This window comes from Andrographis paniculata, unplaced genomic scaffold (assembly GCF_009805555.1).
Source record: "Andrographis paniculata isolate CXL003 unplaced genomic scaffold, ASM980555v1 Contig79END, whole genome shotgun sequence".
Taxonomy (NCBI): domain Eukaryota; kingdom Viridiplantae; phylum Streptophyta; class Magnoliopsida; order Lamiales; family Acanthaceae; genus Andrographis; species Andrographis paniculata.
Genome location: NW_026137616.1, coordinates 4,076,235 through 4,094,170, shown reverse-complemented (window position 1 = coordinate 4,094,170; position 17,936 = coordinate 4,076,235). Strand labels below are relative to the sequence as shown.

The window sequence follows — 17,936 nt, the reverse complement described above, 5'->3', positions numbered from 1 at the left end:
AAAATTTTATGGGTTCGTCAAGTGTGCGGACACATGTGCTCCAATATGCTAGGTGTACATCTCCGACGCCGAAGAATCAATTGTCCAAAAAAACAAAAAAAAAATATATAGTTACGAGATTATTTTTAACTCCAATCATGTGATTAACATAATAAAAGGACCAGTTACGATAATAAAGAAATGATTTTCCCAATTAAATAGTAATCCAGCTTTGAATGACAAATTTATTTATGAAATCGACACTAAAAATGAACAAGAGTTTTTCCCATTTCTATTACTTTATTTATTACACTGTTTGTTCATAAATTTTATTTAATGATTTCTTTATTAATTGAAAATATTATCTTAAAAAAATTGGAGTATAAAGTTAAATACTAATTTATTATGCAATACTCATATTTAATTTAAATTGAGAATATCACATTAATATTTAACAATATCAAATCACACCGTTATTTCACTTTAAAACTTTATATTGAAAACTCAATTCAATTTTTTTAAAAAAACAAAAACACATGCACATACAACGCATATTTTTACAGTGTTTTCTCTCAAACCGGGCCAGCTCCCCATCACCCATATTGGCTGCAAAATGACATTTGTATTATTTTTATTTTTAAAATTTTTTTTTTCAAATTTTATATTTATTTAATATTTATAATAATTATAGGGTAAAAAAATATATACAATATATATGTCATTTTGTAGAAAATAAAATTTTTTATAATACAAATAAATAAAAATTTAAGTATATATATGTTGGGTATAATATAAATTCATAATCAAATCATACAATATAAATTTTATCAATTAAATTTAATACACATTTATTATTTTATTCATTATCCATCAAATCAATACCTATCAAAACTCCCAAAACTCCAACCAAACATAAACACAAAAGAAACAACAAAATTCAAACTCATCCCAAAATTCAGATAAAAACCAAACCCAAACTCAAATTCCCCCAAACTCTTATAAAGAAACACACCCTACATAATAATAATAATAATAATAATAATAATAATAATAATAATAATAATAATAATAATTGATTCTAAAATAATTTATATGTTATTTTGTATATTAATTTTACGATAAAGTTAAGTTAAATTGAAAGGATTATCGAATTTAATAATGTAGTTGTTTTATGGTGTATATTTTATATTTAAATTATTTTTTTTAAAAATAATTATTTGATACAATATAAATATATATTTAAGAATATTGTAAATTATTTGTTCGCTATAATATTTTCAATAAAAGATAATATAATAACTTTTAAATAAATGTAGATGAATATAAAAATTTTCTCTTAATGTGACCCTTACTTTTTATCATTCCATAAATAAGTTAAAAGCACCAAACCAACCAATTTGCAAATTATAGTTCAGAGCAAACAATGATGACATAGCACTTTATAAATTGGCAGAGACTTTCAATACCCTTTTGCTGTCAATTGGAATTTTAACATTGGATTGAGTTGTTGTACAACAAAAGAAGATTCAACATGAACACAATTAGAATTTGATTTTCAACCTAGAACCCTAAATATCAACCTGACACTAATTTTTTTTAGTTCAAGTTCAGAATAACTTGATTTTGTTTAGATCATTCGATAACTTAAAGGAACCCGAAAAAAATTGACATAAAACAGATCCGACAATATAAAAATTTTAAACTTATTTAAAAAAAAATCTGATGTGAAACAAATTTAAGAACTTGTTTTATATTTTTATAATTAATATGTTATTTATTTATATATTTAACTTTTTCATATTGTTTTATCTTGTAATATATTATAGGAAAAATATCATTTTTGTCCAAATATAGCCAAAATTCATCAATTTTGGTTCAAATATAAAAATTTTATCAATTTTAGTTTCAATATAACCAAAACTCATCATTTTTTGTTCCAATATAACCAAAACTTATCATTTTTTGTCTCAATATAAATTTTTTTTATCAATTTTACTCTCAATATAACCAAAACTCATCATTTTTTGTCCTAATATAATCAAACTTTATCTTTTTTGGTCCCACAGTCAACAAACCGATAAAAAATGCTGACGTGGACTTGCAAGATTGTGCAATTTCTTCAAATATAAATATAAGGTCTGATTTCTTTTCACGTCAGCATTTTCCGTCAGTTTGTTGACGGTGGGACAAAAAAAAAATAAGGTTTGATTATATTGGGACAAAAAATGATAAGTTTTGTTATATTGGGACTAAAATTGATAAAAATTTTATATTTGGACAAAAAACGATGAGTTTTGGTTATATTATGACAAAAATGATGAGTTTTGGTTATATTGGGACTAAAATTGATAAAAATTTTATATTTTGACAAAAAACGATGAGTTTTGGTTATATTATGACAAAAATGATGAGTTTTGGTTATATTGGGACTAAAATTGATAAAAAATTTATATTATAACAAAAAATGATGAGTTTTGGTTATATTAGGACCAAAATTGATAAGATTTTTATATTTGGACCAAAATTGATGAATTTTGATTATATTGGGACCAAAAATAATTTTTTAACTATATTATAATTTGAAGTAAATAAAAAATAATTATATTTTTGAAAATAAGGTTAAAATTAGGTCAAATTTGAATTTTCGAATTATTCGATTACTTAATTTTTATATTTCAAATTATCAGGTCAATTTGAAAATCTACTTGATCAAACTTATTTATTTATTTAGATTCAGATTGACTTGATTTAAAAATCCAAAATGTCTAAGTCTAAAAATCGAAAAATTATATTTTTCGGGCCGGATTCGATATTTGACGCCTTGCTCATATACATATGAAAAATTCAAATTTATGAAAGTAAAGTTGAGAACAAATCTTATCCAAATCTAGTAAACAATACACACTTTACATGACCAACCGACATTTCTTTGAAGCCGACTATGTCTTAGATTAAGCCTTTCTTTACTTATATTTTAAATGTTAACATTACATTATTTATATAAAAAATATTTAAACAACACCTAAAATTTATTTTTCATTTAAATTTTTATTACTTTCAAATAATCCCATATATTAAAACACTCGTGCATAGATTATCTTAAAATACATTATTATATATATATATATATTTTTATTTTATGTTTATTTTCAAATATTTTAATAAATTTAAGAATAATAAACTTTTTTTATAAAAACAATAATAATTAAATAAATAAGAATTATTTTTTTTTAAAAAAAAACATTATCATTTAAAATAAATTTAAAAATAATTTTACAAACTTGAATGAATATATAATAATTAAATGATTTTGAAATAAAAATATTTATTATAATTAAAATAATATAATGTTAAAATAATAATAAATTTATACTCGTAAATATGGATCTACAAATAGAAGAAAAAAAATCAATAATTACGGATATATATGTTTGAAATATTTGATTTAAAAAAACATACATTATTTTTTTTTTATAAATTATAAAAATATTGCTTATGTAACGTGAGTTTGTTTGATTTTTTGTTTGAATAGTAAATACTGATAGTTTTTATTTAAAAATAAAATAGAATACATATCTACAAATTAAATATCTATAAAAAAAATATAAAAAAAAAACTCAATTTTTTCTATAGTAGAATATAATATGAAAATAAAATTATTATTTATATATATAATAACAATTTTTATTTTTACAACTTATCGATATCTAAGCACGCTTAAACCTTCAAAACTTGGGTTTAAAAAATGGAAGCTTAACCATTATACTATACTTACATTTTAAACACATCTTACTTGTTAAAATATTTAATTTTTTAAAATCGAGCCGGGACCTTGAAAATTTTTCACATATATTTTTTAAGTCAAAGTACAATTTTTTTCGTATCGAATTTGAATTGAATTTTCGAATTATGTTTATTAGAGAGTTTTTAAGCATTTAAGTAATCCAAAAATTATTCTTACATGAAGATCTTCAATTTAGAAATATGTTATTAAAATTGTAAACATTCATGACAGAAAATTGCTGTGATTTATTGCGGATTTTGATTTTTTATTTAAATAGTAAATTCAATGTGCGATTATATATATATATATATAATATTTAATATAATAATAATAATAATAATAATAATAATAATAATAATAATAATAAAAGGTTACCGAATAAATGAATAACTATTGATGAACATTGTTTACAAGTTGTTATTGTTCCCAAGAAGTACAGACATCCTCTAAGATATAGATTGTAAACGGCAAATTCTATTTCTAAAATAATTTGAAAACATCAACAATATATATATATATATATATATATATACTCCTCCTCCTTCTCCTTATCGCTTTCAAATTTAGGTTCACTTTTCTTTTTGAATTGTCAAGAAAAATATTCTATTTTTTTTAAATAAAAAATTAATTAATTTTTATACTATTTTTTACTATAAAAAGAAAAATTAACAATTATTATTCACTTTTATTAAAATTCATACCCGATTAAATAAGCACACATTTGCACACTACAAGAAAAAATTATTTTTGTAATAAAATTTTTTTGTCTCTAGATCTATTTTTTTCGTTACTAATGACACTAGAGACGAATAGAATTACGTTAGCTACGTGAACTTTTGGGACGGAATTCTGTTATAAATATATTATTTATTTATTTATTTTAAGTGGCATAAGAGAGGGAGGGAGTATATTACTATATTTTTGGCACGCTCATCTAACCAGCTTTAAGAAAATAGATGAATATGATACAATAATTACTTTACATTTGTATTAAAATATTTATATATAAATATAAATAATTATTTCTACAATCACATATAGAGAGTGGAATAGAAAAATTGGTCAAAATAAACGTGTGATCGACTATTGGGATTTGGGCGGTGCGGTGCGGTGCAGGTGCTCCACAAATTAATATTAAACTATTAATATAAATATTATTATTATTATTATTATTATTATAAGTCTGATTATTTAATATGAGAAATTCCTAATTTAATATTGATATTATAAGATGCAATTTATCAATATTTTAACCTGAGATTAGTTGGCCACTGGACTCACTATGGGATCCCAGCCCCAGCCCCATCCCCCTCACCTTATAATTATTATATTATTTTTTATTTATAAGTACTTAAATACTAAAGAGGAGAAAATAAATAAATAAAAAATTACAACCAAAATAAAAAAGATGAAAAATTTTATATTTTCACTAATAATATATATAACCTCGTTTACCACTGTTCTAAATTACAAGCCAAAGGGTAAAAATGACAATTCACACGCATCCCCTCTGAACTCAAAAAACAACCCAACCAAAAATAAAAATCATACCCGTTAAAAAATAATTTAAAAAATAAAAAGAAAAACGGAATTCCCCTAATTGCCCTTCCTCTGAAAAGAAATTCCCGTAAAAGAAACCCTACCAAAACCCAAATGCCCAACCTCATGCAATTCCCACCACACATCCTCCGCCCCAAAACCGTCATTTAACTCCTCCTCCTCCGCCACCACCATTCCGCCGCACCGGAAAAAGCTCTCCGCCGCCGTCGCCACCTGCAGCTCCCTCCCCTTCCCGGCGACGGCGCTATCCTCCTGCGCCGCGTCCACCCGCCGGCGGCAATGGCATTCTCGATTCCCCTTCTCCTCCTCCACCATTATCCTCTTGCCATTATTATTCCTCCTCCGGCCGCCGATGCACCGCCGCGCCACCGCCCACGGCAGCTTGACGAAGGCCAGGGCGAGAATGTTGACCACCGCGCAGGGGCAGCAGCACACAGCCACGCAGTCGGCGATCACCCCCGCCGTGCACGATTGGCACGACTTCCCCGTGCACGCCACCCGATCGCCGCCGGATTCCTCCTCCGGCGACCTCCGGCGGCCGCAGTAGCGCCGCCCCCTCGCCGCGGCGGAGGACGACGAGGCCGGCGAGATCCGATCGTCCATTGGAATTTCCTAATTAAAAAAAAACTAGATGTTTAATTCCTGCGACGATCGATCTCGTGGTCGTATTTAAATCAAATTGTTTATATATTTAATTTAATGTCACAACCTCAGTATTAATTACTCTGATTATTAAACTGCCACAGTTAAGAATATGGTGAGTTCATTTTTTATTTTATTTATTGAATTATTTATTTGCATGCAATGAATTATAATTCCAGCTATTCATTTTAATTAATTTATTCTCCTTTATGAAAAATTTATTGAAGTATGGAAATTTATTTTTCCATGTTAAACTATTAAATGTTTTAAAGATATTATTGAATTATATATAAATTTTGATAAACCACAATTTATGGGTTGCATTGCACGATTTTGGAGGTATTGATATAATTATGTAACAATTTAGACAATTAATAATTACAGATTTATTTATTTACTTGTGTGCCGGCGTTAATGCATAACATCGACACTCACATATTAAATTAATATTCCCTCCGTCCACGAACTAATATTCTACTTTCCTATTTGAGCCTATTTTCTTTTTAAACACAAATTTTACATTTTTATTCTTCATTCATTTATTACTTTTAATCTCTACCATATACCTAAGGGCAAATTTGTCCATTCATAACAAAAAGACAATTACTTAAAGAACCGTGCAAATATACAGGACAATAGAAATTGGACGGAGAAAGTATGTTAATACTTATGGAGACATGCAACAAAAGTATTTTTGGTATTTTTAATCTATACTCTTATGTATTTATTTATTTATTTATTTTTTCATGGTAGTATAGTATAGGTAAAAAAAATTGAAAATAATAATTAGGTATGTTAAAAAATAGGCTCACCTGAGAATTGTGTTGCTGTAGATTGGTGACTTGTTACTATTTCAGGGATAGCACATTTCAGATCCCGGGACTTCAAGTCCTAGATGAATCTGCACCATGAGTTCTGCGGGAAGTGAAAGGAAAGGAACCGTGTAAATTCAGAGAGTCCCGGAGTCGTAAAAGGAAAAGTCAGTTTAACTTGGAAATTCAAGTAATATTATGTTTTTTGTTTATGTAATAAAAGAAATTAGGTAGGAAAATAGTACTGTAGTAGATACACTAGTTAGATGTCACTCACTAATTTGGATCTTCCACCAGATAACAAAATCTTGATCAATATTATTGTGCAAGTTGTGATTTTTCTTTAACTAGTAGTTAATATGCTATTTTTTAAAAAAAAAATAAATAAAAATGAAAAAAACATCAAACTAATATTAATTTATTGACATATTACACCCCAACAACTATATTCAATTCAAATATAATAATAATAATAATAACAACAAGTACTTCCAAATCTCCAACCAATTCATCTATTTATTGCATGTATTATGCACTAATTCACACGACCTCTACACTTATGTATAAACTCAATTTATGGTAGCTTGAAATTGATTTTCAATATATTGATTTGAATAGTATTTATTATAATATTTTGTGAGAAAAAATAATATGTTTTTATCAAAAACTTGGTCAAATAAATAATGTTCGATTTTGATTTGAAATTAAAAATAATAATAATAATAATAATAATAACAAACCAAATAGTCATATTAATCAATCATTTCACAGACACATTAAAGTAACAAATATGAAATGTATTTTAAATATTTGTTGGTATTTTTGTATTTGAACTTTATTAATGAAATATCATATTCAAACCATTGTTAAAAACAAAATAAATAAAAAATTACCAACTAAATACGTCCAATGTATTAAAAATAATAATAATAATAATTGAAAACAGTATATCCATATGAAAATAAATTAAGGATGTACAGCTAGGCTAGGCACACATTAGATGCAACTTAATCCAAGTATTCAATTTAATTTAAAATCAATAAACACCCCTTAAGTATATATGTAATTGAATTGATTGTCTATTTCAACTTAAAGAGAACGTGCATTCTATAATAATAATAATTATATATAAACCAAAAGAAAATCAAAATGGCACACTATAATTAAGTAGAGCGGGCAAAAACTGACCCGACACGACCCGATACAAAATAATTAGATTTGGGTCAAAGATTTCAACCCGATTATGTATACGGATTGACACGAACCCGGCACGATAATAAACGAATCGGGTTCGAGTTGAGAGACACGACAATTCGATTATAATATATTAATATTGATTAATATATTTATTATATATGTAAAATAATAATAATAATTTATTAATTTTCTCATAAATTAATTTAAACCAAGTTCAATTTTAAATAATTCAGCTCAAACCAATAAAAACTATCATACAACACAACAAAGAATTATTTAATTTGAATTAAGAAATTCGACTTAATTATGTATACGGTCAACACGAGTCAACCCGAACCCGACACAATAATAAACAAGTTGGGTTAGTGTTGATTAATTTAACCTGTTTAAAATATTCAACCCAACACGAATCAACCCATTACCAGCTCTATAATTAAGTAACAATTTACAAAGCCAAATAAATTAATAAATAAGAGAAACAAGTCCCAAAGACACAATAAATGGGTGGTATGGGATGGGATCCCACATGGGCTACTGCTTTAAACTCCTTACCACAAATTAAATTGATAAAAATAATATTGGTTCCTCATTTTAATAAATTCAAACTGACATGACATAATCAAACAATGTTAAAACCTTGGCAGTAACATACTTATTTAATTTGATCAATGTCTAACAATAATAATAATAATAATAATGGGCCGAAAGGTAAAGTGATGATGACTCTGATTCAAGCAATCATGTATTGTTGCTGTTGAAAAATACCAACTTTAACAATTTAAAGTGGCTAAAATTAAGGTTTTGTATAACTTAATCAAAGCAGCTTTGGGGGTCTTTTCATGTAGTGTTTTTACCCTATTTTCCTCAAGAGTGGAAGATAAAATGTATAAAAAATTAAAATATAAATAATAATAATAATAATAATAATAATAAGAGAATATGAAGGAGCAATTGGATGAGATACAAAACACATGCATAGTGAATTCAAAGTATACTGTATGTATAATGTATATGTATATTAAAGGATAGTATTATTCTTAATCCAATCCTCCATAAATCCTTAGATCACATACTAACAAAGCAGAAATGTGATATGCAAATGCATTTAATTGATTGAACATAATGAATAATAATTCCACACAAAACAAACAGAAACATTACCTACCAAATTTGATTTAATCTTGTATTCAAGAATGTGTGTGTCAGTTAGGATGAAGGTAGAGTGGCAGGCAACAAAATTCAACTCACAAGAACTCAATGATCAATGATTTTAGATTGAACCCAAACTAATTATTAATATCAATATAACAGCAGAATCAGTAAATTATTACACACACAACATGAATGCATAACTAACCAGTAACCACTACACAACTGATCTTGCAAATAAGGGAAAGAAATCAAAAGGGCAAAGAACAAATTAGAGAAGCAATCAAATCAATCTTCCCGCTAATAAATTAATTATGATTCATTCATTCATTCATAATTCTTCTTCTATGTTGTCTCTAAATCCAATGCAAAGATTGATCATCAGTAATGTATGTATAAAGAGGCAAATCTTGCAATCACCAAGAAGAAGTTATATTTCACTAAATCTGAAGCACACAAACTATCCATGTAATAATAATATAAGCAAGAAAAATGCGTACCAGTAGGTATAGGTAGCAGAGATGGCCTCAGATTCCCCTGTCTTCAAAATCCCTTTACATATACAGAGACTATTCTTGATCTGTTTGAATGCCAAGATTTGCAGAGATGATTACAACACTAATATGCCTCCTTGCTTTCGAATGAATATATATATATGCAGACAATCTCCGGATGTTCCTGTAGATCTCTGACTCTCCTTTATCTCTCACTCTCAGTGTGTATGTCTGTATAGGCATAGTTGGCCTCCTTATTCCCACAGGACTGAGGGTAGAAATCATATTATAATGTTTCCAGCATCTTGACTACAGCAAAGCAACTGTGTGTGTGTATGTGTGTTGTTTCTTTAACACTTAAAATAATGTAAAATAAATGGGAAGGAAGATGTTATCCTGAGGAAGCAGTGAAAATTGTGTGCATACAAAATTACAAACATATTATATATATATATATATATATAGAGAGAGAGAGAGAGAGAGAGAGAGATCATGGACCATAACTCAAGCCTGAACATGGTATCTTGAAGTCAGAGTAGAAAAATTAATTAAAATTGATTACACGTTTCTAGTGTCAGAATAACAGAGGAACACCCCAACATATTTTCTTGTTTTTTTTAGGAGATGGGGAATAGCTACCCAAACTTTTAAGGACCCCCTCCCCCAATAAAAGTACTTGCCAGCCAGCCTACATTACATTTTATTTCTGCTTGTTATTTATTATTTTTTTTGTTCTTTCTGCTGTTCACCAACTTTTGCCATGAATGAATTCTAAGTTTCATGCAGTCACTGACTATCGAAAACATAAGATAAGTTTTTTGAAAAAATATCTTTCTTTTTCCCAAGAAGATGTAAGCAAAGAGCAGAGTACCTGTGCAGCATGAAAAGATCCAAATTGGTAGTCCCATCACTAACCCTTTTCTCATTCTATATTAGGACAATACATGATTCCTACACACATGCATCAGCACAGATACAATGGAAAGAGAATTTAAAAACCTCTTTATACATATGAGATGATAAAAAGCCTTTTTAACAATTAACTACTGCTGTGTCATGATTCCACAGACACCTCACATGAGCCGTACGAGGAGGGGTCATGTTCGCCGGCCCAGGAGGGAGACGGCCCTCCTCGTTGTGCTCCATAGCGAAGGACAATCATTACAAAAAAGAAATGAACATGTGCATGCTTATTCAGATGACTCGAGTATGCATTCTTTGTGCAGAACAGTTGGGGGTTTACATGCATTTGAATGAAACATAGGCCACTGAGTGAAAACGAACAAAAATGAATCGATTATAACCATAGGGCTGTCGTTTTAATATGCACGTTACAATTGGGAAGATACAGTGAATAATCTCATATGCATTCATGTAATGATCGTACACTAGAAATGTAAATAAAAGACAAGCCCATACATAAATATATGAAACCATAAATGTACCTTGAGACTGCACTCATGTTGGAAACATGGCTTCTCAGTGATGGTAGGATGGGAGCATTGTCAGTCCAAGTCTTTATTCAAGAATTCATAATCTTGTGTCTTGTTTCATTGCTCGTGTACTGCAATTAGTTTCCCGATCAACAGCGGGCTGAAATGGACGAATATACTGTGTTGTGTATGTGCGTACTACTAAGAATCTTGCTCCAGAATTAATCATGGAATTAGAAATACCTGCAATAGATTAGCATTAATGTACATTGCATTATAATTTTTCATAGTCTGAAATCTAAACTACAAAGCATAAACACTATCCTTCACTTGGGCAAAGATCAAACATTTTCAGAGTGACACAGGGAGGGAGCGTCGGAAACAGCTTCTTTTAAGCAAATTTTTGCTTGTGAAAAAGGCAAGTTTAAGACGTGCAAGTTTGTGCTTTAGTTTCTAAATGCTTAAGCAAACAAAATAAATAAACAAATATGTAATAACTCCAGAAACATTTCTAAGGGTCTTTTAAATTTTGTATATTTTAAAAAAAACATGATATTTTGTTAGACAATTAACTAAATCATTATACTACAAAACATTACAAAAAATGATGATTTATAACTTAATCCTAATGAACTAAATATTGATGTTGAAAATATTTTCTTAACCACAAAATTAGCTATGAAATTACATTTTGTTTTCAAGCATCCAGCATTTAACCTTTTCTCTTTATAGTTGTATTTGAAAACATTTCAATAACTTTTCTAACAAGTTACTATCCATGTAAAGAATAGGCCCATCCTTCATAATGTTTGCTATCTAGACATAGGCGTTTTTGTGTTTGAGCAACACATAAAAGGCAAAGCCACTTTCTGTTTTCACTTATAGTAGAAATCATTGCAAAGAAAGTTTCATGCTTATTCAGAAAAGTTTATTCCAACTGATCTAGCAGTTGCTTCAGTTTGCCCTTACCAGGTGTATTTGCTTCACTAAGCTTGGTGTGTATGGGGGAACTAATTAAAGAATATGGATTAGTTCCACCAACTTTCTTTGCTCTCAATTCTCCAAGAATGTATGGTATAATGAAGTTTCCATATCCTTCATTTTGTGGCAAATTATTTCAAATTATGCACTCTAGGTTCCCCAAATGATAATGGGTTGTTCTGCATTCTCTAGCTTTTTTCCTATCAGGATTCCAATTAATTAAAAATTCCAACAATAAGAAATACTATCTACATGAGACATCAGAGCCTGGGGGCAGTGATCTTAAACTTTATCACAAGACATTGAAGCTCTCAGTGGCTTTATCACAAAGGGTTCTAGTTGGACGCTTCGGGATAGTGGAAACATAAACCTATAGATGTGTCAAAAAATTTGACACACTTGAATATGACTCCATATCAATTGTACAACATAAGGTACTCACCGTATACTAGTGAATGGTATGAACTGAAAGATTGTGGCAGTTGGAGTGAATCTTAAACTTAAGGTGAATCATTACATTGAATTTACACTTTTGGACTGTCAAATTGACATGCCTAAATTTCACTCATTTGTGAAGTCCTCACAGAAAGGTGATTGTAAGCTGCAGATGTGAGCCCATAAGGATATGAGATTGGCTCACCCAAAGATAGGAAAAGCTCAATGCTTACTGCATGCCTTTCAAGCAAGGTGAATGACCTGATGATCGGCCTTGCAAATGAACCCATAAAACATAATAATCAACTAAGCAATAGAGCTTTTCCAAACATTTGTAACTCGTGGGATAATTGCATATCTTGCTTCGAACATAGGAGTTGCAAAGAGTAAATTTCGGGGAAAAGAACCCATTGTATGGTAAATAATTCAGGAAGTTCCTGTATTGCTGTATAGAGCAGCTCATTTCTTCATGTCATTAGGCTAACTTATTGAAAGAAAAAAATCTAAACCAAACAAGCATTGACCAAAATCAGCAAACCTAATTTATAAAACTGTTACAATTTAGAATTGTACTCATATATGCAGGAAAAAATAAAAATAAAAAAACATCACCATGCCTGCATGAACTGATTAGCCAGTCTACCAAACCTAAGACTATAGTCATCATACCTACCAATATGCTAACAAACATTATACATTCTCTTATGAAATAAATAATATCATCATGCAATGCAATGGTGCGCTTGAATAAGTAATTACCATGAATCAATCCAAAAAGCAGTGATTTCCACATTATCTAATAGCAGCATGATCGGTTGAAGAATGAAGAAACTCCAGTAGATAGCAGCAGCAGCTAGGGCTGAAAATTGCGATTTAATTTGTAGTTAATTAAATAAATAAAACCAACAAGCAGCAACCAAAAATTACGCTTACATGTAGAGAGAGAGAGACTGTAGCAGCTTCGCAGCAAAGAGCGTTCGCACCGACGGTTTCAACCAAACAAACGCTGAACAAGGTGCATCGTCTGGTTCAACAGAGCAGAAGACGACTGGATTAATCACTCCGCCACCGCCATCGCCACCATAGCATATACGTAAACATGATGAAATAACAAGATCTCTGCCAACTGCGGTGGTGCGATCTTCTCCGGTTTAACCTTCCATTCCAGGTAAATACCCCTTCCTTTTGCTGCAATTATTTCTCTCATATTCATACACTATATGGAATATATACATGAACAATAGCAGCAGGAGTGCAGTACAGCACAGCACAGCTACAGTCTACAGCAGCAGGGAATACACATGGGCGTCGTCAGGAGTTGGAGTTGGCACAACACGGAATATTACAAACAAAACGAAGAAATCAACGGCATCATATATGTATATATGTATATATATATAGATAGATAGCGTGGATCATTAGTATAGCTTATGAAACTGCCTAAATCAACACCGGCCTAAGTAACAAACCAAACACACAAGCCCAAACCGCTTCAACTCTGCTTTGGGTGTAATTGTAAGTGAATGATACAGGCAGGAGGCAGAGTGAGTACACAAGAGGAGCTAGGCAGCACCTCCTTTCATTCCGTGTCTATTTACAATGTTAAATAGTAGATGTTGAACGTTAAGAGCTAATTTAAGAATACCATACTTTACATACAACAATGGCTGCAGCAGCAGCACTACGATTCATCCGGCTTTGGTTCCAGGACAACGGGGATCTTTTCGAGTTGATCTCCACGCAGAACTTCTACTGTTACCTGTATACAGCGGACCACCGTATGAAGCCTCAGATTATTGAATTGCTTTTCTAGAAAGCAACTGGAGATGGATAGATATGTTGGTTTGGTGGAGTTTAGAAATTCACATATATGTACCTTGTCGCCGACTTTGCATTGGTCAAGAATTCTGTACAAATCACTTCCATTGGTGACCTTCTTCCCATTCACTGATGTGATTATATCGCCCAAAATAAGCCTTCCATAGGAGTCACGTTTGGTCGATTGAAGTCCCTGCAGGGCCAAAACTACTACTTAAGCTAGGATAACAAGTGTATGAATTCAATGTTGTTAATGGTTGGAGATTTACTGCTTTCCCAGCTGGTCCATTCGGAGGAGCATCCAGGACAAGAACTCCACTTACTCCAAGCTGCTCCACGGATTGATCGGGTGCAAATTTAATCCCCAAAATAGGTCGGGTAACTTTCCCAAACTTCACCAGTTGATCAACAATACCACTTACCTTGACATATAAAGTAAAAATTCTTTAATGCTAGAAAGATCAGGTATATATAGCATGTTAATGTATAGTTAAGTTAATAAATTAATGCAATACTCACTGTGTCAACAGGAATGGAAAAACCCACACCAGATGAAGCACCAGATGGAGAGTATATAGCTGTGTTTATCCCGATGAGGTTCCCGGAACTATCAAGAAGTGGACCTCCGCTATTGCCTGGATTTATTGCGGCATCGGTCTGTATGACATCCTGGATTGGCCGGCCAGTTGCAGCGGAACTGATTTCCCTTCGAAGCCCACTGGAAAAGGGAAACTTGAATGTATTGCATGCCATAAATAACAAAAATGCATAAATGCTAATAGTACATTTTTGCTAATTCTTGGCCATGTTTCTTACTTGGCAAACAAATTAAATAGCCTGTAATATCCAGGAAAAGGGTTCTGCTTTATGGCTTAAAGTCATCATCTTCTTATAAGTTACAAAATGACAATGGGACAAGGTAAAAAGATAACGAAATGAGTAGAAAAGAATCGTGGCCGCATATTGAGTTTGTCAGGAATCAAGAAAAACTATATTGGAGAAGCTACTAAAACTGAACAATGAAGATTTAGGGACCACATCTAATTCCTTCGAACCTATTGTTTTGTTCACTAGGCCAATGAGCTTCGGAAGCACAAACATCCGGAAATTATTGCAATTACATGATCATATCTACTCATAAAATCAAGAATACGATATTAAGTACCTGATGACACCAGTTGTAAGTGTATGGTCAAGTCCAAACTGTAAAGAGAAAGAAATACAAATGCAAATATAACATCAAACAAAGGAAAAAACAATCCAACATAAGAAGACTAGCACATTTGATTCAATAAAAACCAGGAACACGAATAATTAGAATTAACAGACATAGCAGTTAAACCTGTGGAATAAATTGAACAGTATCAGCCCCAATGTTAACCAGTTGGTCTTTGTTGTCAAGAGAATTCAGTACTATGAGTTTTAAGAATCGAATAGCCGTAGCAGAAATGAACGCGATGGGCCAGATTTGGTTGTAAAGGCTATTCAATAAAACTTTAAGCACAAGCAGCAAAAGGGCATCAGTAATGGAAAGAGCCTCTAAGGGTAATTTGGTAAAAGTTTTTGGAGCGTCTACATAAATTTATATACAAACAGTTGATACTCCATTCTGTTTAAGTAGCCAACTGTTTTAGCGAAAAAAGCAAAAGGTTCCACTCTGCACTTACAGGATTTCCAATTGCATACACTTTTTGACCAACAAGTAAGTCTGCCGATACACCAATTGGTATTGGTCTCAATTTTTCTTTTGGGGCCTCAATATTCAACACGGCAACATCTTTATCCTGATCAAATCCAACAACTTTTGCATCATAAGTGCTTTGATCTGCAAGGGTAACCCTGAATACAGCCAACGATGAGTTCATACAAAAATGAAATAATTTAATTGGAAGACATGTCGAAGAAACAAATGGAACATTACATTTCAGATGGATAACAATCATCAATGCACCCCAATGAGCTTAAGACAAACTATTGCCTAACTCCAAACAAATAGAGATTGCAATCCGAGGACGGCTATCAAACTTTGGCAAATTGTCACACACAAGCAACCAAATGTAATGTTTCTCAAGAGGCATGACAGTTGTTATTAATGTTGTCACGCAAATTTGAGGAAAATCGTCGAGGAAGTTTTGCACTTTTCCCATAATTTTGTCGTTGGTGCAGAATAGTGACACTAGTCTTTGCACGAAATACCAGGGTGCAAATATATAAATACTAAAGTATCCAATATGCAAGCAATACAATCATATTTATTTCTGTTCTTAACAGGAAAATTAGTGACAGCACTATCACGAACTCCAGAAGAAAACATTCGTAACATCAAGCACCGAAAACCATTCAACAAAGAAAGGCAATCAAATGACAAAACCACATCAGGAAACAAGGCCTAAAAGTACCTGAGATCAGAAGCACCTCGGATCACATGATAATTTGTAACAATGTGGCCCTGTGAATCCCACACAAATCCAGATCCCGATCCCTGCGGCACCTCCAAAACATCCAATGTAAATGCATCCTGCCTACAACAAAAGGTACCATGTACCAATTACTATCACACATACCGCTGCAGTATTTATTCATAAAGCACAGCATCAATCCAGCGAACTTAAATAAAAATCCTATTGAAGGTTTTGTTAGTATCAAAAAACTGCCTCTGTTTTCTAGCCAATGGAAAAGAGTAAAGTGGATGGCTAAACAACTCGGTCAAAACTTGACAACAGATATATGCATGATTTAATCTCCATATCACGAAAGCTTCACAGAATCAAACATATCCAGAAAACAAAAAATGTGACTTCGGAGATACCTAGCAGCCAGATTAGTAATGTAGACAACGGAGGGAGTGTTCTCCTGGAAAAGACGAACAGTAGCAAGCTCATCCGACTGCAACTTCCTGGGAGGGGTAACGACGAACGCGGAGGCGGAATCAACATCGGTAAGAAACACCGACGCCGACAATGCAGCGGAAGCGCAGAGCACGAGCAAGGAGTCCACGAGTTTCTTCAATCGAGTGCGCGAGTCGTGGACCTCCGGATCGAAACAGCTCCGTATCAGGTTGGCGCGAACGGCGAGGCAACTGGAGGTTCTAAAGTGCGAGAGAGATCTGGCGAGAGAGATTTTGGGGAATGGATTGGGGGACGAAGAGGAGCGGGAGACGCTGGGAGTGGAGGAGAAGAGTGTGGAAGCGAGCGAAGCCGCCATGGACACACCCACCAAGAGTTCTCCGATTGGTCGGACTCTCGTTAAGTTTTTTATTTAGTTATTTATTTAATAATTAATTAATTTGGAATTCGCCTATGTTTATTATTTTTATTTTTATTTTTAAAAAATAAAGTTTGTGGTTGAGATTCTTCATGGTGTTTTTGACCTTAGCCAGTCCCGGGACCTCATTCTCTAACGGCCGTTGGATCTACACTGGAGATCATCGGTGGTGTGGACTGTTGAAGGAGTTGAGGACCGTGGACTCGTTCAACTTTGGGCCCCGAGAGATTACCGGCTTAAAATTAGGGGTGCATAAAAAAGTCGTACCGAACAGTAACAGAATTGAACCGATTTAATCGACAAATTCGATTCGAATATAAATACTATATATTTAATATTTGTTCTATTCAATTTTAATTTGTATTGGCGCAAAAAAAATAAAAATAAA

At 31.6% G+C, this 17,936-nt stretch overlaps 2 protein-coding genes across 3 annotated transcripts; both read right to left on the bottom strand.

Annotated features, from left to right (window-relative positions):
- Positions 1–5,194: 5,194 nt before the first annotated feature.
- Positions 5,195–13,525, bottom strand: LOC127240043 (uncharacterized). 2 transcript variants are annotated; one of them, XM_051258463.1, is made up of 6 exons: positions 13,400–13,525; positions 13,226–13,325; positions 11,063–11,293; positions 9,624–9,885; positions 6,778–6,880; positions 5,195–5,935 (listed from the first exon to the last, which is right to left on the bottom strand). In XM_051258463.1, exon 6 carries the CDS (start codon positions 5,924–5,926, stop codon positions 5,360–5,362), a length of 567 nt encoding a protein of 188 aa, XP_051114420.1. In that variant the 5' UTR covers positions 5,927–5,935; positions 6,778–6,880; positions 9,624–9,885; positions 11,063–11,293; positions 13,226–13,325; positions 13,400–13,525; the 3' UTR covers positions 5,195–5,359. The 2 variants fall into 2 exon arrangements, with proteins under 2 accessions (XP_051114420.1, XP_051114421.1); XM_051258464.1 differs by lacking the exons at positions 11,063–11,293; positions 13,226–13,325; positions 13,400–13,525 and adding an exon at positions 10,489–10,544.
- A 420-nt stretch (positions 13,526–13,945) lies between these two features.
- Positions 13,946–17,547, bottom strand: LOC127240042 (protease Do-like 1, chloroplastic). Its single transcript, XM_051258462.1, has 8 exons — positions 17,094–17,547; positions 16,684–16,806; positions 15,952–16,123; positions 15,450–15,487; positions 14,804–15,002; positions 14,554–14,706; positions 14,343–14,477; positions 13,946–14,225 (listed from the first exon to the last, which is right to left on the bottom strand). The coding sequence occupies exons 1-8, from the start codon at positions 17,486–17,488 to the stop codon at positions 14,148–14,150; spliced, it is 1,293 nt and encodes a 430-aa protein (XP_051114419.1). The 5' UTR covers positions 17,489–17,547; the 3' UTR covers positions 13,946–14,147.
- Between the last annotated feature and the right edge of the window lie 389 nt (positions 17,548–17,936).